The 23,323-nt window shown below is 41.7% G+C and overlaps 1 protein-coding gene across 1 annotated transcript in view; it reads right to left on the bottom strand.

Moving 5' to 3' along the window:
- Positions 1-375: 375 nt before the first annotated feature.
- The window catches only part of mcph1 (microcephalin 1), a 315,247-nt gene continuing 292,299 nt past the window's right edge, over positions 376-23,323 (bottom strand). The window contains exon 15 of the mRNA XM_080193243.1: positions 376-642. Coding sequence (XP_080049369.1) covers positions 590-642 — 53 coding nt within the window. The 3' untranslated portion in view covers positions 376-589. The remainder of the gene's footprint in view (positions 643-23,323) is intronic.

The raw sequence follows: 23,323 nt of genomic DNA, 5'->3' as shown, positions 1-23,323 counted from the left end.
CTTCCTGGTGTATGAACAGCTTTATTTGAGAGAATATATCCTACTTGGCAGGACTGAAAGATTTTAATCTGCGTTACTTACTTGTATTTTTGCTCCACAACTATTTATTAGCAGAAAATGTTTCATCTGTCTGTCCATCCTTATACATACTTATTTTAACAAGTAGAAAAGGACAAAAAGCAGTGTCTTGCAACACACATTGACTGTTCGTCCACTGATATCACCAACTATCACACCCAGATGACTGTTAATTGTATAATCGTGAGTGAAACCAAGAGATTACGTTGACAACTTTGAATATTTTTACGATAACTTTATTAAAACAGAATTAAGCTTCCATAAAACATGTTAAAACATTTTAAAATCACACTACACATAGAACAATTCAAAAAGATTGTGACACTTCTATTTATGGATCTCATCTCCTTCCATAGCACATGTCATGTATGATCCCAGTTTTAAAAGAAATAGGTGAAGTCATCATTTGTTTGTAAAATATGAGCGATTATTCTAATGCTTTGATAAAAGGAACAATGAATCCGTGAAGCAGATTCCTCTTTTGAAGCAGTTTCATCATCAGTGTTTTCATCTATTCTAGGACGTAGCCCTCGATGGAGCAGAGCTTATGTTGGGTAATACAATCTAGAGTGTGAGAAGGGAGAAAAGAGAAATAATTAGTTGGTTTATTGCTCCACAGAGAAGACAAATGCAACATTTGGATAATTCTTACTGTTTTAGGACATGAAAACGCAAGAAAGGCTTGAGTTATATTGTTCCTTTCGTATTCCCAGGGCATCCCAATGTATTTTGCAGCTAATCAAGTACTTTTGAATTGTAGTAATCATCGTGAGGCAGGAGTTACAACAGCCAACTTGCTCACAGCAAAGTCTCACAAACAGGAATAAAACAAATGACAAGATTATTTACTTTAGGCATCATTTGAGGGGGTGAATGTTGGCAAGGACAATGGAAGAACTTTTCTACTTTTCATTGAATGCGTCATGAGAAGGCAGATGGGGCTTTGGTCTGATGGCTCATCTGAAAGATCCAACTTCTTCTGTTCGGTAATGAAGTCTGACTCCAGATTTTGAGCTCAAATTTCTGACATGGGGCTTCAGCCCATCACCTTTACAATCAGAAGTGCAAGTGCAAACAGTTGGCCAAGACCAACTTCAAACACCCCTCATTTTGTTATGAACATGCTTGTATGGTGATGACATCTTCTTCATCTCGAGCACCTTATTATTGCTATGGCTTCCCGCACAGTAAGATAGAGAACATGGGTTTAACTTGAATGTCATTCTTTTCCCAGTATCCGCCCAAAAATAAACTGTCACTCAAAACCTTTGCTCAATGTGACTGAAGATTTGCAATAACTTTGCAGACTGGACTTTCTATTTGGATGATCATAGTTTAGCTTGATTGACCCCCATTCACAGAACTCCAGTATGCTGTCCTCTAAATTCTCTCTTTAAGCAGGCAAGATGCACACCTCAGGGACATTATGCAAGTTTGACTGGTCAGCATTTTGTATTAAGCAGTCCCGGTGAAGTAGTGACCAGTACTTAGAATACAATGATCCAATTAGCTCGAACAAGGACAACAACAAAAAGAGACAATACATCTGTGAAGCATCTTATCCTGTCCATAGAACCATAGAATCTACAGTGCAGAAGGAGGCCATTTGGCCCATCAAGCCTGCACCCTCAACAATCCCACCCAGATCTTGTCCTATTCCCGTAACCCCACATATTTACCCTCCTAATCCCCTGACCCTAAGGGGCAATATATCCTGGCCAATCAACTTAACCCACACATTTTTGGACTGTGGGAGGAAACTGGAGCACCCGGATGAAACCCACACAGACACAGGGAGAACGTACAAACTCCACACAGACAGTCACCCGAGGCCGGAATTGAACCTGGGTCCCTGGCACCGAGGCAGCAGTGCTAACCACTGTGCCAGCGCGCTGCTCTGTCAAAAATACATCAATGCAATGTATGTACCTTAAATTACTTTTAATTATTGTAAGTGGTCTGTGAGCAAATCTGGCAGGCATTTTGCACACAAAAAATTATACAGAAACAACAGTGTCAATGTAAGGTACATAGGTGTACAAAGTCCAAAGATGTGCAGATTAAGTTGACTGGCCATGCTAAATTGCCCCTTAGTGTCTCAAGATTTATTAAGAACATAATAAGAACATAAGAAATAGGAGCAGGAGTAGGCCATCTAGCCCCTCGAGCCTGCCCAGCTATTCAATAAGATCATGGCTGATCTGTCGTGTCTCAGTTCCACATTCCCGCCCTCTCCCCATAACCCTTAATCACCTTGCCTATCAAAAACCCATCAACCCGCGTCTTAAAAATATTGAGCGAGGCAGCCTCCACCACTTCAACAGGCAGAGAATTCCAGAGATTCACCACCCTTTGAGTGAAGAAGTTCCTCCTCAACTCCGTTCTAAACACCCCCCCCTTTATCTTGAGGCTGTGCCCTCTAGTCCTTCTGTCCTTTCTGGGCAGGAAGAGCCTCTCCACCTCTATCCTATCCATCCCATTTATCATCTTATATGTCTCAATGAGATCTCCCCTCATTCTTCTAAACTCTAACGAGTACAAGCCTAGTTTATTCAGCCTCTCCTCATAGCTCAACCCCCTCAACTCCGGAATCAGCCTAGTAAACCTCCTCTGCACTCCCTCCAAGGCCAAATATTGATGAGTGAGGTAAATACACGGGGTTACTGGGTGGACTCGATAGGCTGTATAAGAACATAAGAACATAAGAAATAGGAGCAGGAGTAGGCCATCTAGCCCTTCGAGCCTGCCCCGCCATTCAATAAGATCATGGCTGATCTGTTGTGGCTCAGTTCCACTTTCCCGCCCTCTCCCCATAACCCTTAATCCCCTCTCTTATCAAGAACCCATCAACCCGCTTCTTAAAAATATTTAGCGAGGCAGCCTCCACCACTTCAACGGGCAGAGAATTCCAGAGATTCACCACCCTTTGAGTGAAGAAGTTCCTCCTCAACTCCGTTCTAAACCGCCTCCCCTTTATCTTGAGGCTGTGCCCCCTAGTCCTACTGTCTTTTTTGAGCAGGAAGAGTCTCTCCACCTCTATCCTATCCATCCCATTCATCATCTTATACGTCTCAATGAGATCTCCCCTCATTCTTCTAAACTCTAACGAGTACAAGCCTAGTTTATTCAGCCTCTCCTCATAGCTCAATCCCCTCAACTCCGGTATCAGCCTAGTAAACCTCCTCTGCACTCCCTCCAGGGCCAAAATATCCTTGCGCAGGTGCGGCGCCCAAAACTGCACACAGTACTCCAGCTGCGGCCTCACCAATGCCCTATACAGCTGCAGCAAGACCTCCCTACTTTTATATTCAATCCCCCTCGCTATGAAGGCCAGCATCCCATTCGCCTTCCTGACCACCTGCTGCACCTGCAAGCTGGGTTTTTGCGACTCATGCACGAGGTCCCTCTGCACCGTCGCCTGCTGCAATTTTTCGCCACGTAAGTAATAGTCCTTCCTACCATTCTTCCTACCAAAGTGGACCACCTCACACTTGCCAACATTAAATTCCATTTGCCATTTCCTGGCCCATTCGCCCAGCCTATCTAGATCCTTCTGCAGACTCTCCACACCCTCCGCACAATTTGCCTTTCCCCCAATCTTGGGCCTCCTCCTGTGCTGTAGGGATTCTGTGAACATATAGGGGTGGAATATTCTGGGTGGCGGGTTATCATTGGGGAAATAACATGTGAAATTATACACATACGTGTGCCCATCTTGCTTATGTCCACATAAACCCAAATTTCCTGCCAATCTCATTAGTATATAGGTAAGTAATATGTCACAGTCCACGGGGACAAGAGGCATCTCTCTCTATTAAAGGGAAACAAGGGATTATATAGCTTGAGGGATACCGCTCCAGATAAAGAATGGGGCAGGGGATGAACTGGAATTTTCAGCTCGTGCTTCAACACTGCTGGTGTTATGCTAAACCACACACAAGCTATCTAGCCAACAGAACTAACCTGTCCCTTCATTTGTATATATCAGGACTCAAAAACAGGTTCAAACAAATGGAAACTAGAGTAAATCACGATGGTCAAGGAAAGCACTAAACTCACACTTCTATTTGGGGCGGTATGGTGGCACAGTGATTAGCACTGCTGCCTCAAAGCACCAGGGACCCGGAATCAATTCCCGGCTTGGGTCATTGTCTGCACGTTCTTCCTGTGCGTGCATGGGTTTCTGCCGAGTGCTCCAGCTTCCTCCCACAGTCTGAAAGATGTGCTGGTTCGGTGCATAGGCCATGCTAAATTCTGCCCCTCAGTGTAGCCAAACAGGTGCCAGATTGGGCAACTAGGGAGATTTTCACGGGAACTTCATTGCAGTGTTATTGTAAGTCTACTTGTGACATTAATAAATTATAAAAACTATATTCCCCCTTTAATTTTAAAAAATTAAGATTAAAATCATGTACATTCGGCAAACCATCTTGAGGAACATGAAATAGAAAAAGCTTTCTCGTTTATTTTGACTTATTTTGAAATACATCCAAATAAATATAAAATATAGTGTAGTGAGGATAGAAGAATGCATTTATATATTTTTTAAAAGTCTCCAAGATTGCAACAAGATGACTGTTTCCTGCAGTGAAAGAATTTGGGTTTAATTTTACATTCAGTTTTTATCTCATGCAAATGCAGGCAAATCAACAGGATAAGTTTTTAGCCTGAGGGAGGAGTTATTATAATGATCTGAGACGGAATGGGTATACAATTGATGGGCAAGAGTAAACCTGTGGGGAAGTTCCGTGATATTAAGCGTGTAAACACTTGCAGTGCATGATTATAACAAGGTAATTCATTGCCAGATCTCACATGCTGCAAATAGAGAACTCTACTCCATAACATCTCGTGTAAAATAAATCTTACAGCACTGTTCAAGTGAAAAATTCTTTCTGCGCACAAAACCTTTGTCATTCCTTCACCCATGCTACAAGACCTTTACTGCATTTGTCCATCAATCACAGCGTGGTTGAGAACAGCAATAAAAATTATTTTACAAATGGCGATCATTAAAGAAGCTTAATTGAATGACTTAATCGGTATTCATAAATACTTTGAGCTATTGCTTAAATCTGAGTCATTTAACTGAAATGCTCTTCTGCAAACCACTTCAATCTATTATGTATGCCATGGTAAGTAAGTAGCTTTTAAATCAATAGATAAATGTAATTATTATAGGAACCATCATTTATTTTATTATTCTTGGTCCAGATCCAGTTGATTTCAGGGATGCATTTCACAATAGTGTCTACAGCGGCACAACTGAAATTTTGCCTCTTGAAACAAGTTAAAAAATAGAAACTTTCACAGAAGCTGAAAATTGAACGTTAAAATTGTTCCAATCTGTGAAAGACAAATCATGGCTGACACTCAATAGGATGATTTGAGAAAATAGTGAAGTACTTTGATAAAGAAAACGTGAATGCTGCCGGCACCAATTTTTTTTATTATGGCGGAGCAGGTTTGAAGCCTACTCCTGCTTCTATTTTTTATGTTTTGATGTTTAAAGTTGCTCTGTAGGAGGCTTGTCAAAGAAAGAACAGATGTTTTGCATCTTTCACAATCTTCAGATGCTCTATTGACAGTAAATAAAATATGTCTGATCTGCATTCATCTTTGCAACCGACATGAACATGGCAGCCAACTTACACACAGCAAGGTTTCATAAAGGAAAGGTGGTGGCGTTGTGAGTGGACTAGTAATCCATCCCAGAGAACCAGCCTAATGGACCTGGGTTCAAATACCATCATGTGGGGATGCCGGCATTGGACTGGGGTAAACACAGTAAGAAGTCTCACAACACCAGGTTAAAGTCCAACAGGATTATTTGGTAGCAAAAACCACTAGCTTTCGGAGCGCTTGTCGCCACTCACCTGACGAAGGAGCAGCAAGTGCTCCTAAAGCTAGTGATTTTTGCTACCAAATAAACCTGTTGGACTTTAACCTGGTGTTGTGAGACTTCTTACTTCAAATACCATCACAGAGGATGGTGAATTTTGAACTCAATAAAAAATCTGGAATTAAAAGTGTACTGATGACCATACAATGGTAATCACCCATCTGCTTCAATAATGTCCTTTTGAAAATCTGGCACACTTAGCTGGTCTGAGCTACATGACACCAAATCCACAGCCATGTGAGTGACTCTTAAATGCCTTTTGACATGGCCTTGCAAGCCACCCAGTCAAGGGCAATTAGGGATGAGCAGTGTCCCACATTCCATCGATAAATAAAAGTGGAAATAATTAACCAGGCTGCTTATTGAGGGATAAACCGCACTGAGATCAGAATGCATGTGAGGGGGCAGATTGGCATGATTAAGTGTCTAATGTGAGGGACATCTGACAGTGCAGGACTCCTGTATTGGAGTACCATTTTGGATTATGTGCTCAGGAATGCAAATATAAACCAAGGCTGGCACATCAAATTAAGGTTAAGTGTTACTAAAAGGAGTGTGGCAGCACGTGTAACAAATTAGTTGAAGGAGAAAAAAATAGAAAGTGGACATTTTTACTGACTGGATTCCTCCAAAGATTCAATATAGGAACCATCAGTCTTCTTGATTTAGACTTGGGCATGGAGGGAAAGGCATTAAAAATTGCAGCTAATGCAAAGGTAGGGGTCATATTAAGTGTTGAGACTGCAAGACACTTCTGATGGATGTAAACAGGTAGTTGCAATTGGGGGTTGGGGTGGTGGGGTGGTGGTGGTGGATCTTACTGGAAATATTCTAAGTTCAAAACCAGTGGGAAAACAGGAGATTTTCAGATCCATTTTTTTGGCGAGGCCACAAGTCAAATAATATGCATTCGGAGAAAAAAAACCCTAAATCTGATTTCGGCCTGTAAGGGGCGGTGGGGAGGGGTGTTTGGGTGGGCTCTAAATCGCCAAAAAGCTGGCTGATAGCACCAGAAGACATCATTGTGCTTGTGCAAATCTCTGCTCTGTGTGCAGCAGAGACCTGACACATAGCCTGTGCTGCATAGAGCAAGCCTCCATGGCTTAAACTGGGCACCACCCCACCCCCAACCCCGCTACCAAAGGGCTTGCTGTTGCTTGTAACCTTCTCCATCTGGAACAATCATGAGCTACCACTACACCCCGCCTGGAATGATTGCCTCCCCACAACTGGACGGACTGCTCACCACCCTCCACTCTCCCACCGATCGCTGTGCAGCGTGCACAGTGGTTTTCACCCCCCCCACCTCAATTGGCCCACCCCTAGTCTGGCCCCATCCCTCAGTAGGCCTTGCCCCCTGAGGCCCCACCCCCTTAGCACTGCCTTGTGCTCAGTGGACAATGCCAATGTGCCCAAGGGTCACCACCCTCCTTCCTCGACATCCCAGGGTGCCTCCGGTCCCACCAGCAAGGCCATCACGTCTGATCCCCTTTGATGTGGGACTATACGTGACCCTTGCTGGAGAGAACACCCCCTGGCGAGGCCAACCAGACAAGTAACTTGGACGATTCCATCCCATGCTTGCTATTTTCATTTAAATTATGCGTAAATTAAGTTGAAATAATTTATTATTCTTTTTCCTCTGATACTTGAAGCTTCTTTCAAGTTGATGATGAAATATTGGATGTCTTGCTTTCCACCCAAACCCTTTTTCTCTTAGACCAACCTTCCCCTTCTCAGTTCCCGCTTTCAGACATTCAAGAACTAACACCTGCCCAGGAGAAGGAAAGGGATAAACACACAATACTGATGAAGAGGTCTTGTCATTTGATCTCATATTCACAGCCATCAGTAGAGATACAGGTCTTGAATATATCTTGGAGACTAGTATTTGGAACAGCACATGGTGAGTCACTGGGCGTGAGTGGTCAGTAGCCAGTCCAGAGGTAATGGATTCTAGCTCACTGCTCCGTGATGTGGGAGATGAATTCTGCTGAAAAGGAATTAGCAGAACACCTTGATGGGGTGGAATAAAGGAGAGCATTAATTGAGCATGTTCTGGCTGGCCTATGTGAGAGCCAGCTGTCACTGCTAAGGAGCAAGGTTGAATCTGGCTCCAAGTTTGCAGAGTGCTGAAACTAAGTTGCCCTCTCTGTAGCCTCTGCCCATCTCCCTGTTGCATTGCTACTATTGTTTCCTTACCTTTTGTAATCTTTGTGGTTTTAGGACACTTACTCCACTACCACACATCCCTTCCATCCCATGAGCACACACAGTGATGAAGGAAGACATTGCTTGTACATTAATTCTCACCTTCAGCCTTAATTGAGCTGGTATTTTAGCCTCACACTCCGTCATTTTGTTTGCCTAAAACCCTGCTACTCATCTCCTCTCAGAGAATAGTGCAGAAGGAGACTATTCAGCCCATCGAGTCTGCACTGACCACAGTCCCACCTAAGCCCTATCCCCATGACCCCATGCATTTAACCTAGCTAATCCCCCTGATACAAAGGGGCAATTTAGCATGGTCAATCCACTTAATCAGCACATCTTTGGATTGTGGGAGGAAGCCAGAACACCTGGAGGAAACCCATGCAACAAGGGGAGAATGTGCAAACTCCACACAGATAGTGACTCAGACTGGGTCTTTGGTGCTGTGAGGCAACAGTGCTAACCACTGTGCCACGCTGCTTCTCTCTCCCATCGCTTTTGGCCCCTTCTTAAATATACTGGCTCTCAGCCCCCATTGACTCTAAGTTAACATATCACACTCATGTTTAAATCCCTTCAGTGGTCTCACTCCTATTCTGTAACCACCTCTACCCCTGGAAGCTCTCCAGTGCTCCCAATTCATTTGACAAGTGCCTCTTGTGCCCAACTTCATTTCTCCACATTATTTGTAGCTATGCTTTTAGCTGCCCTCATCCACCTGCACGGTGGCACAATTGTTGGCACTGCTGCCAGGGGCCTGGGATCAACTCTGGCCTTGAGTGACTGTGTGAAGTTTGCACATTCTCTGCATGTCTCCATGGATTTCCTTTGGGTGATCTGGTTTCCTCCCACAGTCCAAAGAAATGCAGGCTAACTGATTGTCCATGCTAAATTGCCCCTTAGTGTCCAAAGATACGCAGATTAGGTGGATTAGCCATGGTAAATGTGAGAGATTAAGAGGATAAATTGGAAGGGTGGGCCTAGTTATGATGCTCTTTCAGAGAGTTGATGTGCCAGCTTTCTGTGAAAATTTTATGGTTTTACGATGTGATGATATCTCACCTTTCTTTCTGGAATTCTGCCCCCAAACTCTTCCATCTGTGCTCCTTATCCTCCTCTTAAAGTCTGCTTAAAACCCATGTTCATGAAGTATTTGGTCACTCGCTCTGATAATTCCATCGCTGGCTGAACAGGCATTTAGCCTGAGCGTGCCTCCGTGTTTCACATCAGGATATTTGTGGACATTGAAGGCATGAAACAAATGCAAGTTGTTGCAGTTGAGAGTAAATCTTGGATTCTCTTATCTGAGCATGGAAAGTTAAGAGGAGGTGTAATAGGAGTGTTTGAAATTATGAGGGCTTTAGATAAGGCAAACCTTATTTTCATTGGCTGATAATTTACTAAAAAGAGGGCATAAATTTAAGGTCACCAGTAAAACAAGAGGCTTGGAACATTCTTTTTTTTTCCAGAGACACGGAGTGCCTTAGCAGAAACGATGGTGGAAACAAAACCTTCAATAGCTTTTAAAAGGAGGAATATATAAATATTTGAACATAACAATTCAAAAAGAGATGGGAAAAGGTAAGGGGAATTTAACTAAATAGATCACACTTTCAGAGATTCACCACAGGCACGATGGATCTTTGTCTTTGTGATGAAATTCTACAATGCTATAAATTTAAAGTCTGCTTTTAAGTTAATCATTAAAATTTCCCCCATTGAAACACAAATTGCTTTCCATGTTTTGGCTGAGATTACATTTGTATTTTTAGATTGAGCAAGAAATGCAAAATTGTTCATTGGGAGCTCGCTATGCTAAATGCACTCAGTGGCTTGGGTCATTGTAGCTGACTTGTAAGGCAGATGCAAAGTAGGGATTTTGTCCAAAAAAACATTTTTCTAAAATTGAAAACAACAAAAAAAACTTTATAAGTGGGTGGATGGGTCAAGGGGGACTTCAAATTCTCATAACATTTTGGGCAGTCACAAAACTGCTCTCCATAAACTGTGCTGTCATCTACTTTTTAATTGCAACATCAATCTTGAAGGAATTGTATCAGGCCCAATTTCTCATGATAGATGCATGCCCCATATTACTTTGGTTTATGTGTTGCAAAATGTACCCATTTTTCTGAGAAATTTAATTCGAGCAAAAATGTAGGAAGTTAGCCTTCCATCTGTGTAGCCTTTTCAGCGTACTGATATGCTTGTGAAAATTCTGATGAGTCTGCATAATAATGAATAAAAAAGATTGCTTCCCAGAATGGCAACAAGACAGGTCCCATAGAAGACATCACTTACATGCATTCTGTTTTTTGTAAATGTCACATAGGAGATGACTGGCTTTGTATAAAAGATGAAAGACAGGGCAGGCTTATTTGATTTACATGGGGAGGCAGTAGTATTGTCACTAGAACTGGACTAAAAATCTGAGGACCAGGTTCAAATCCCACCATGATAGATGCTGAAATTTGAAATCAATAAAAATTTGGAATGAATAAAGACCATTGTCAATTATTGTAAAAGCCCATCTGATTCATTGAAGTTTTACTTCATTCATTAGTGTCACAAGTAAACTTACATTAACACTGCAATGAAGTTACTGTGAAAATCCCCTTGTCTCCACTCTCCGGCATCTGTTCAGGTCCACTGAGGGAAAATTTACCAAGGCCAATCCACCTAACCAGCATGTCTTTCGGACTGTGGGGGGAAACCGGAGCACCTGAAGGAAGCCCACACAGACAAGGGGAGAACATGCAAACTCCACATGGAGCGTGACCCAAGTCGGGAATTGAACCTGGGTCCTTGGTGCTATGAGGCTGCATGCTAACCACTGTGCCACCATTCTGCCCTTTAATGCCTTTTAGGGAAGGAAATCTGGTGTCCTGACATGTTAACCCCAGATCCACCACTCTTTGAAATGGCCCAGCAAGCCAGCAATGCCAATAGATAAAAAATATATACATCTTTTAAGATGCCTGGAGAAAATTCTTCACTGTTGGAGTCAAATGAAGCACAAAGGAAGGTTGCTGGAGGTCAGCCATCTCAGCTCCGGGAGTTCTCCAACCATTTTCAGCTGCTTCATCAATGACCTTCCTTTCATCATAAGGTCAGAAGTGGGGATGTTCATTTTAGGTTGCACCATTCATGGTTCATCAGATATTGAAGCAATCAGTGTCCAAATACCATATCCAGACCTGGCCTGGCAAGTAACATGTGTGTCACATAAGTGTCAGGCAATGACAATTACCAATAAGAGAGAATCTAAGTATCGCCCCATCACATTCAATGACATTATCTTCACTGAAAAACCCACAATCAACACCGGACGTAGTTACTATTGATCAGAAGTTCAACTGGACAAGCCATATCAAAAAATCTGTGGGTGCAAGAGTAGGTCAAAGGCTAGGTACTGTGGTGAGTAACTCACCTCCTGACTCCCCAAAGCCTAACCACAATCTACAAGGCACAAGTCAGCAGAATGTTGGAAAACTCTTCACTTGCCTGAATGAATGCAGCTCCAATAACACTAAAGAAGCTTAACACCATTCAGGACAAAGCAACCCGCTTGATTGGCATCTGTTCCAAAGCATTTAACATCTCCATCTGCACAGTAGCAGCAGTATGTACCATCTACAAGATGAAACTCACCAAGGCTCTTCAGACAGCACCTTCCAAGCCTGCATGCATGACCATCTAAAACACTTTTGGGCAACCTGCAGCTCAGGGGTCACATATGGCCCATCAGGGTTTTGAGAGTGACGCATTTTGTTGACCATCGTCCACCTGCAGGGTTGCCACATTCCACTGATTCTCAACTGCCGGTATGACTGAAGTGATATACATGTAAAGTAAGGGCAAGTGAACTGAAGTGCATGCAACTTTGACTGTCACTGGGTCAAAATTCTGGACCTCCCTCCTTAACAGCACTGTGGGTGTATTTACATCACATGGACTGTAGCGGTTCAAGAAGGCATTATCACTTTCTCAAGGGCAATAAGGAATGGGCAATAAATGCTGACTGAGGCAGCAGAGCCCAAATCTTTTGAATGAATAACAAAATATGTAATAATGTGCATAAAGTAATATACATTCTACAGTTTTGTGATGTTGGATAATTACTTTATTACATATTGCAAACCTGAATTAGACATCGTCTCCTGTTTAGTTTTGGTGGTGTCACCTGTAAGGTCATTCTGTATCCCTTAATCAGCAGTTTACATTACCATTCAATATCTAATGTTATGAGACGATGACTTATAGAAAAAACCCTTTGTTACCTGAGCTGGATACTGTAATCTCCCACCTATCGTCACTCTCTCCAATTTCTTGCTGTGATGAGGTAAAATATACACTGACGGACAAGTTTATTTCACAAATTGTAAACAAACAGAGTAACTATTTATAGTGAGTTCCAGTTAATTTTGAAGCACACTTCATAGAACATAAAATATAACACACCTCACAAAATTGGGTTAATGTGCTAAAACTTACAATTCTGACCAGTAATTTTATTGAACTTAAAGATCATTCCCTGAAGGAGAGCACATTTTGTTGTGGAATTTGTTTCCCTTGCATATTGTTCTCATGTGTTTTTTGTATGGGATGTGGGCATCATTGGTGAAACCCATCCTAATTTCCTTGGGAAGGTGGTGATGAGTTCTTCTCTTGAAAATTGAATGGCTTATTGGGCCATCTCAGAGGGTAGTTAGGAATCATAGAATCAGAGAAAGAATCATAGAATGGTTATAGCTCAAAAGGAGGCCAACCTTTTGAGCCTGCATTGTCTCTTTGCATTTCAGTCAGTCCCACTCTTTCCCTGCAGCCTGGCAATGTTTTTTAATCTTCAGGAACTTCTCCAATTCATTTCTGAAAGTTTTAATTAAATGTGCCTCCACTAACCTTGCAGGCAGTGCAATCCAGATGCTAACCACTCACTGTGTCAAGAAAATGCAGAAATATTAAATGATTGTTTTGCTTTCGTGTTTACCAGTGAGATATAGCAAGTGGATGTGACATTGAATGATGATAAATGAAAAGAATGTATTTAAAATTAAAAAGGTTATGAATTAAATTGACTAAAACTCAGAGGATAAAGTATTGGATGGAAAGACTGTATCTACGCATTTCAAATGAGTCTAGGGAAGAGCTGGCAGGGTATTATTACACATTTAATAATTTGATAGGAAATGGTACAGTGTTAGAATGCTGGAGGATAGCTGTTATAGTTCCTATATTTAAGAAGGGGAAACATGTCCAGGGAATTATGGACCTGTCAACTTTTCCATGATGGGTAGAACAATAGAATTTTTACTGCAACAGGGAATAGAAGAACATATTGGGAAGAAAAATATAATGATGAACAGACAACATAGACTGAAAAGGGAAAATCTTGCTTGGTCAAACTTATTCAATTTTTTGAGCAGCAGATAACACAATGCAACAAATGTAAATTATCTGGATTTTCAAAAGACCTTCAATAAGTTATCCCAAAATAGACAAAGTCTGAGAATGTGAAATCCTGGGACAAGTGGCAGTTCCCTGTTGATTTCAGGACAGAAAGTGAAATAAATTGTAGTTATTCAGAGCAGCAGATGTTGGGAAGTGAAGCACTAGAATCCTCACTGGGATAACTGCTGCTTACAATGTACGTTAACTGCTTGGACTTTGCAATCAGAAGCAATGAGCCTGATTTTGTCATTTTTCTGCTTCATGGTGGGTGGTAAAAATGGGGCAGAAGCCACCAGCCCCACGGACGGCCTCCTCTGGTATAATTTTAGCCACTTCGTCAAAAAAAGTGAAGGGGTGGGTCACATGACATCACGCTGGTGGGCAGGCTCTGAACTTAGAGTTTTAATAGATCTTTAAAAGGGCACCCATTTTAAAAAAATGAAAACAGAAACTTCCTACCACCACGGTACTCAGACTCAACCTCTCCACTCTGGAACTGCCCCCATTGAATGCCCCACACATGGCATTGCAACCCCACCCAGAACACCTATCCACATATCATCCCCCTGGCACTGCCCAGGTACTCCTCAGGCATGACGATCTCCCCCCCAGCTCCCCTTCCCCTGTGCTGGGGGCTGTGCTCACCTGTGCGCCTCTGGCAGACACTGCCTGCCAGGTGCATGCCATGAGGGACCTCTCATGATTCATCCCTCAGGCTGATGAGAATGGACAATTGAACTATCAGGCATAAATGTTTGCTAATGATGTTTAAATGTATTTATATGGAGATCCCGACCCATTATATCATTGTGAGAAGATGGAGGTAGTATAAAACCATTTTCAGACTCCCATGGGATTGTCCGTTCCCACTGCCGATCCTGCCCACTGAAAACAGGAATGCAAAATACGTCCCATTAATTCTAAATTTGTAGATCCCACCAACTTGCCGGGGTGGGGTGGGGGGGAGATGGTCAATATGGGGTGGATGTTGGGGGGGGGGGGTGGGGGAGACAGTCATAGGGGGTGGGGGTTGGGGGGAGGGTGGGGAGACAGAGGAAGATTCCAACAAATTATACAAGGACATGAATAAAATTCCAAAATCAGCACATAACTGGCAAACGAAATGCAACACAGATGAATGAGAGATAGTCTATTTCGCTAGGAACAAAGAGAGGTCACTTACAGCAAGTAAGGAAGATGCAAGTCTAGGTGAAGTAAAGGAATAAAAGGATTTTGAAGTAAAAATATTCCAATCAGTTGAAGGTTGTGCCACTGATTAGTAAGATCGCTCAAAAAACAAGCATGAGGCTCTATTTCTAGAGAGATAGAACTGAAAAGTTGGGAAATTCTTTTTATCTGTATTGAACCTTGATTAGACCACATATAGAATACAGCATGTAGTTCTTATCATCAAAAAAGGATATAGAATCACTGGATAGAATGCAGAAATTAATATGAGGAATGCCTGGGTATACGTATCAACAAAGGATCAACAGGCTGGAATTCTCCTCTCTTTAAGAAAGAAGGCTGAGGGGCGATCCAACAAGTCTTTAAAATTATGAAAGATTTTGATAGATTGGATGCAGAGAGATTATTACCTCTTGTGGGGAAGAACGCAACTGGACACCGTCAAATAAGACAGTCATCAACAACTTCAATCAGGAATTCAGAAGAAACTTCACTAAAATAGTGGCAAGAATGTGGAACTCATTACCACAGGGAATGGTTGAAGTGAATAGTACAGATGAATTTAAGGGTAATCTAAACAGTCTATAAGGGAAAAAGAAACAGGTTGCCACATGGTAGATTTAGATGTGTCAATACAAACACCAGCATGGATTGTCTATGCCAAATGGCCTGTTATGGTGCTTTATCTCCTCTATAATACATGCCACCACCATTCATTTTGAATCAGAGAGCTTTTTTATGATAATCCAATAGTCGTATGGGTTCGCTTTTTCTCACAGATTTATTACTGATTGTATTTAAATTCCTCAGTGGTGATTTTTGATGGGAGCATAATCCAGACCTCTGGATTACTAATCCAATGACATCACCACTCTGTGATCATTACTGGTTGGCTGCACTGAAAGCTAGAGGCATGACACCTGATCCTCTCCGAACCTGAGGTCAGGAGATGGGCCATTTGCGCTGTCCATCAGCTTGGTTACCGTGCCCTGCTGTTCGCAGTGAATCAGATATCTGAACGGAATGGGCATGGACTTTCACTGGAATAGCAAAAAGAATTGCTATTGCTACACTTCGTGAGAAGCATTATTTCACCAACTGGTTCATTCAGTTTAGGGATTCCCAAATTGTAATGTGTGTACTTCTGGGGGATGTGAGACAAGTCTGTGGGGATTTGCTTTATAAAGAAATAAATTTATTTCAAAATAGGCCAGTGGGAACGCAGATACACAGACAATTTTGTACCAAGTTTTCAGCTCCAATCACTGCACACGAGTATGGTTTGAGTTGCTCAGCAACAGTGCTTTCTAATTGAGGTCAGAACTAAATCACATTTCTTATTCTGTTGTATGTGTCGCACTGTAATTATATATATTGGGATGTAACTATGAAAAATAAACAGATGGCTAAAGACAGAGTCTGTTAAGAAGAACACATAAGTAATCAGTAATGAGAAGTGCACTGTTTGAAACTGCTGGTGCAATAATGACGATTCAGAATCGAACCCTGTGAAACAAAACGTTGATATCGGGCACAACAAGATCTATATCAGACGGAAGTAAACATGGATTTATTTGAATGGGACTTGATGAACTCAGAGTGGCATGGTGGCACAACTGTTAGCACTGCTGTTTTACCAAGCCCGGGAACCCAGGTTCAATTCCAGCTTTGGATCACTGTGTGGATTTTGCACGTTCTCCCCGTGTCTCTGTGGGTTTCCTCCTGGTACTCCGATTTCCTCCCATGATCCAAAGATGTACAGGTTAGGTGGATTGACCATGGTAAATGCATGGGGTTACAAGGATAGGACGGAGGGGAGGGCCTAGATAGGATGCTGTTTTGGAGAGTCAGTACACACTCAATGGGCTGAATGGCCTCTTTTTGCACTGTAGGGATTCAACGGTTCTATGGCTCTCAGATCCTGAGCCAAAGTGTATGTTATATGGTGAAGCTCTACTGAATAGCAAGCTAAAACTATTTCTTCTCCTTGGAAACAAAACATGGATCCAAAGACAAGCCAACAAAATTTTTCAAGTAACTGCAGGCGTAGGTAAAGGCAAGCAAGACAACTCTGCAATCTGCTCCTGCTGATCAGAACATTAAGGTCCTTGAACCCTCATATTTAGTGAGTTATAGAGTTGCAAAGTCAGGATCCTACAGACATAATAAGCACTATGTTTGGACAGAAGCCCAACAATTAATCCAGTTAGTGCCAATATCAAAAAACAGTGTCACATTGAATTAATGAGATGGTCAATGATGTCCTAACTCAATTAGTGAACTGTGTGCCACTTGGCTCTAATATACAAATCCACAGATGTGGCAGTCTTGGCTCACCATCTGGCTTACTATGATTCATTTACAATCATGCAGCATAGCAGACCATTTTCTTTTCCCAGCCACCCCTTACCAAAAAAAAGCTGAGGAGATTTTCCAGTTGCTGTTTTTAAAATTTGTTCATGGGATGTGGGTGTTGCTGGCAAGACAAAGATTTCTTGTCCATTACTACTTGCTCCTGAACTGTGCAACTTGCCAAGCTGAGGGCAGTTAGGAGTCAATCATATTGCCATGGGTCTGCAGTCACATGTTGGCCAGTTCAGATAAGATGGCATATTTCTTTCCCTGAAGAACATCAGTGAGTAAGAAGTCTCACAACACCAGGTTAAAATCCAACAGGATTATTTGGTAGCACAAGCCACAAGCTTTCGGAGCACTGCTCCTTCATCAGGTGAGTGGGAGTCGTGTTCACAGACAGGGACTCCGTGTTTGTGAACACACCATGAACATTAGTGAGCCAGATGGGTTTTTGCAATAATTGATGATAGTTTCATGGTCATCACTACTGAGACTGGCTTTCAATTCTAGATTTTTTAAATTAATTGAATTTATTAATTAATTGAAGTTAAATTTCACCAGCTGATAGGTACAGTGGAACAGTCACATGTATCAGAGCAGTCGATCCCCAAATGATGCAGGTACATGACAGTGTATATTGGAAAAAACCCACTGTTGAAAGCATGTCTACCAATCTGGACAGATGAGGAGGGGCGAGGTGGTTGCTGGACAATGCTGTGAAGAATGTAAACTTTATAAAAGCCTGACCCTTGAATTCTATAATATTTCCACTTCATGTAATGAGATGGATTGTTTACATTTAAGTCTATGTTGCTCCACAAGGAGGTTCAATGGCTGTCACACAGCAGCAAAGTCTTGGCACATTTCTTCAAACTGCATTCTGGAGTCAAGTTATGATTGACCACTCATTTCTACACATTCACTGTCTGCGTGACACAGCTCGACTGTCGCTACTGTTCCACTTACCAGATATCTTTTCTCATCTAACTGATTCTAAGGTCTGGGTGTAATCATCTTCAATGTCAAGGACAACACTGAGTTAATGATTTAAAAAAACACTTAACGGCAGTGAAATTCTTCCAAACAGGCATGAATTCTTTTCAATGAATGAATGACAGTGGCTGGATTGCTTTAAAGTCAACATCAAGCAGTTTCTCACTGAATTGATGAGGCAATTGCGTATGTACTTCCTCTCAAAGGAGAAATAAAAGAGTTGGGTTTTCTGCAAGATTTGTCAACAAAAGAACAAGAGAACTTCCTGGAGATCTCAACTGATGATGGACTCAACACTGAGTTCCAATAAAGAGCAGCTGGCTGAATCCAAGCATGAACAAATTCCTTAAATTCTCAGACAGGTTTCTTTGGGTTTTGGTACCATTTGCTTCAACTTACACGTGTGAAAGTGAATTTTCATCACTCACTGGATTACAATCAGAATGCTATCAGTGCCTTTATGTAAAAAACCTGGTGGCTAGCAGTGTGTCAGGGACACAGGTTCAATTCTGGCCTCAGGTGACTGTTTGGAGTTTGCGTGTTCTCTCCATGATGTTCTCTCCTCTGTGCCTCTAAGAAATGTATTTTAATCACATTGTCTACAGTTATTTTAAGCAGGCCTGGTTATTTTTGTTCTGATTTCATGTTGTCTGACCCAATCTCCATTAATTGTTGCTGAAGCAATGTTATGGGCATCTTGTTTATTTTTAATCTGGGCCTTATGAAGTGTCCTGGAGTTTTATGACCCTTTTGGAATTGTTGGTTGAAAAATGATTGACAGGTCAGGTGTCCTTGGACAGTTTTTTTTCCATAAGAAAAATCTAAAGGTTTCACTTTCATTTTGGCAGAAGTTGTTTGGACTGCAGGCTAAAAGCAGTATTTTTGTCTCTCTTCCTGGTGGTGGAAATTCTTCTGTCAATGGCTGGCAAGCTAGAAACTGGAGGCAAGTACTGTCCTTGTCTCTTGAGGGATGTTGAAATTTCCAGGGCTGGAAAGCCTCAGCATTTCAATTCCTTATTCAAAGGACTATTTCACAGGAGGTGTTGCAAAACTGCAAAATCCACCATCACATGAGCATACTTGCTTTATATGCTAAGCCTGGAATGGGGTGTATATTGTTTGGTTTGGAACAGTATATTTAGCTGTTAAGGTTTACACAATATCATGGTTGTGTTTTTGTAATTGGTGAAAGTTATGCTAATGTTCTCATTATACGTCAACTGTTCTTAAACAAACTTTGTTTGATAAATGCTCCCCAGTGAGTCACTTGATTTGTACCTGGAGTGAAATCTTATGCTTACCTGTATTAAATTCAAAGTACAAAATTTACGGCCTATGCTGACTTCTTAGAACACCTTGGAGTTTCTGACTCGGATTATAGTACCTTGTCTTCATGGGATTCCTCCGGGTGCTTTGATTTCCTTCCACAATCCAAAGGTGTGCAGGTTAGGTGGACTGATCATGCTAAATTGCCCCTTAGTGTTGGTAGATTAGCAAGGTAAATACATGATCTTATGAGGATAGGACTTCGGTGGGATTGGCGATGGTCAGTGTAGCCGCGATGGGCCAAATGGCTTTCTTCTGCACTGGGATACTCTGAACTCAGGCTATCCCTTATCACTGCAAAACAATAGCTGCCAATTAATGTCCACTGAACAACCTCATTTGTCACATTGGTCCCTTGCCAAATTCTATATGTGTATTATAATTTGCGCATTTGTGCAATGCTTGGGTATGAAAAGGGTTAAAATATTAAACTCATTTGCTGGTAGGAATATTGGACATCTGGTAGATCTAGAAAGGGATGTGCAACAAATAAAGTTTGGGGATCCCCATTCTCCACAATTGACTGCTACAATTGATTAAAACCACTGTGAGCTCAATTTAATTTTCTATCATTTTAATGTAAGCAACAGGAAATAGTGGTTTGTGGTTATATTGTTGGACTAGTAATTCAGAGGCAACAGGAATCTCACTCCAGTAGCTGGGGAATTTCCATTCAATTAATTAAATACATTTGTAGCAAAATGTTAGTCTCAGTAATGGTGACCATGAATCTATCAAACTGTTATAAATAGTCCACCTGGTTCATGAATGTCCATCAGGGAAGGAAATCTGCTATGTACAGTCTGGCCTCCACGTGACTGCCAGGTCCACAATGATGTTATTGATTCTTAGCTTCCCTCTAAATTGGCTTTGCAAGCCTTTGAGATATATCATGATGGCAAAAATTGTACAAGAATAAAACCAGACGACATTTGGCATTGCCCTAGAAATGGAAACAACAAAGGCACACCTTGGCATAGTTGGCCATATGAAGTCCTCCTCGCCAGCATCTGGACACTTTGCCAAAATTAGGAGAGCTGTCCCACAGACTAGCCTCACATAATAATGCTCACAAAATTATTTCTTTCAGCTAACACTGCAGGTTCCTTCATTCTCAACTATGGTTATGTGCTTCCCCACAACCAGGAAAGACCCAGCAGGGGCAACCCAACAGCGATACAAAGTTGGGAAGGGATGGCCCTGGGAGTCCATAACATTGACCCAATGGGCAAGATTCTCTGGCCTGCCTGTGGCATATTTCTTGGCAGCAGAAGGCAGCATGCCGTTGTTTGGTAGATCTTCTGGTCCTGCAGTGTTTACCATCCACAGATTCACTTCAGCAACTTGCCAAGACTCCTTCAACAGCACCATCCAAACTTGTGACCACTACTGTCGAGAAGAACAAGGTAACCAGGTGCACGGAAACACTACCACTTGCAAGTTCTCCTCTAAGTCAAACACCATCATGACTTGAGACACTTGCTATTCCTTCACTGTTGCTGGGTCAAAAGCCTGGAACTTCCTTCCAAACAGCACAGTAGATGTATCTATACCATTGTTCAAGAAGACAGCTCACCATCACCTTCTCAAGGACAGATTGGCGATGGATAATAAATGGTGGCTTTGCAAATGATCATAGAATCCCTACAGTACAGAAGGAGACCATTTGACCCATCAAGTTTGCACCAGCTCTCCTACCAGGCCATAACCACGTAACCCATGTGTTTACCTACTAATTCCTAACCGACATATCTTTGGATACTAAGGGGCAATTTGCCATGGCTGATCCCTGGTGCTGTGAGGCAGTAGTGCTAAGTACTGATGCTCACATCCTTTGAACAAATAGCAGAAAAACTGAAATTCGTCTGTGGGATGAAGGTCAAAAATGTCAAATATTGATTCTTATACCATGTACTACCTGGCTGACTAAGAGCATCTATAAATGAATATCAGATAGCAGTAGGTGGAGATCAATCTGGTTTTTATCTAAGTTTCATTTTGTTATCAAGCAAATAAAGTCACTGAGATGAGAAATGAAAGTTAAGGTTTTTGAAGGCATTATCAAAGCACTCATTTTTTCTTCTTTGTGTGATGGAGGTGCAACATTATTACGTCATTTCTAAAGCTCAACCAGTTCTTTCTTCTATATTTTATTGCACAACCATCTAGTAACTAGAATGTAACAAAATGAGAAAAGAACAGCATTGCTCTCGATCTCGAGACTGAGGACTTGGTGGAACTGGATTCTTTAATTAAAAGATGTTTCCTTTTAAGCAAGCTACTATGGCAATTATCCACAAATTGTACCTGATATTGTGACACATCAGAAATACCTGCATCATTTGTGTTGGTTTCCTTTCAAGTTCAATCACAATCCAAAAGGAAAGCTAATGATGGCATAATACATGGGCTGATCAGGGAAATCAGCATCATCAGCTGAAGTATTAAATACTCATATTTAACATTTGGTTACAATGCATGAACATGGATATCAGTGGAAAAACAACTGGCTTTGGCTATGATTTCTCTTAGGCTGAATAGTTGTCAATACTCTGAGTCTGGACTCACAGCTGAAGACCGACCAACTGGAAAGGGTATCAATGCCCTTGAAGCATATTCCTTCAGAATGCTGTGCTTCAATAAGAGGGAAGTTTAAAAAAAATAGAAAAATACTTGGCAACAGTGGGATGCAGGGGAAAAAAATTCCAACTTGTGAAACATAAAGTCCCAAGCATTCTTCCCAGCATAGCTCGGTGAATTACTTTCTCTTATCCCACAGCTGCCTGAATGCCTCCTCCACATTTAATTCCTGGACTTCTGATTGCTACCTCTCTTCAGTCTTTTTTTTTAGCTCTCTCAGTTATAGACTTCCCTTCAGCTTCTTTCCCAGACAATTTCTCCTTGGATTCTTTCCCCTCTTTTGGCTCGCTTGGCATGCATTCATCTGCATGAATGTATCACAGCACTTTGTATTTTCCTTCTTGGAAAGGAGGAAGGGATGGGAGGAGAATTAAAATAAAAAAATAGAAAAAGCAAGAAAAAGGAAAAAGTAGCAGAAAGCAGGAAGAGGAAAAGTACTATGAAGGTGACCCATGAATAAAGAAGAAAAATATTTGAAAAGCAAACAAGAAAATGGAAAAATGTTCAGAGAAGGGCAGGACAGGAGAAATGGAGAAAGGAAGTATATACATATATATTTATACATAGATTATATATATCCTCTCTGGCCCCTCTAATTTATAATTTGGCCACTCTAAATAGATTCACTATTTCTCAATGGACATGCAGATGTAACCAAATTCAAATGTCATCATCACATTCCATAAACATTGGGTGGGATTTTCCAGCTGGTCATGGTGATGGTGACCCCTCACTGAAGGTTCCCTGGCAGAGGAGGGTACGAACAATAGGAAATGATGTTGATAGTGGTGAGACGGTAAGATCCCACTGCTGACCAAAGGAGAGCTGCCTCCACCACTGCAAAATATGCCACTGAAACTGGAGAGGCGTGGTGGAAAATCCCGCTGATAATGTACTGTTTTCTACTGTCCAAAATGGCTGTCACTATCAGAATGGCCTAACTCAGAATTCCATGCTCCTCACAGTACAGAACATAATTTAAAAAAAACATAGCAGAAGTGAGCTCAAAGGTCAAACCAAATATTGGATGACAACGTGTTGCAACAATTTTGAGACTTGGCTGGGTTACAATTTTGGACTCAATCTCAGATATCAATTACTACACACAAAAGATGTACTACATGGTATATAAACTAGTAAGTATGATAGAGGCAGCCACAGTATTCAAATATCATCGAA

This window comes from Carcharhinus amblyrhynchos, chromosome 7 (genome assembly GCF_965287045.1).
Source record: "Carcharhinus amblyrhynchos chromosome 7, sCarAmb.v2.hapA, whole genome shotgun sequence".
NCBI classification, from domain to species: Eukaryota; Metazoa; Chordata; class Chondrichthyes; order Carcharhiniformes; family Carcharhinidae; genus Carcharhinus; species Carcharhinus amblyrhynchos.
The sequence above is the reverse complement of the archived record's forward strand: the minus strand, read 5'-3'. Positions and strand labels throughout refer to the sequence as shown.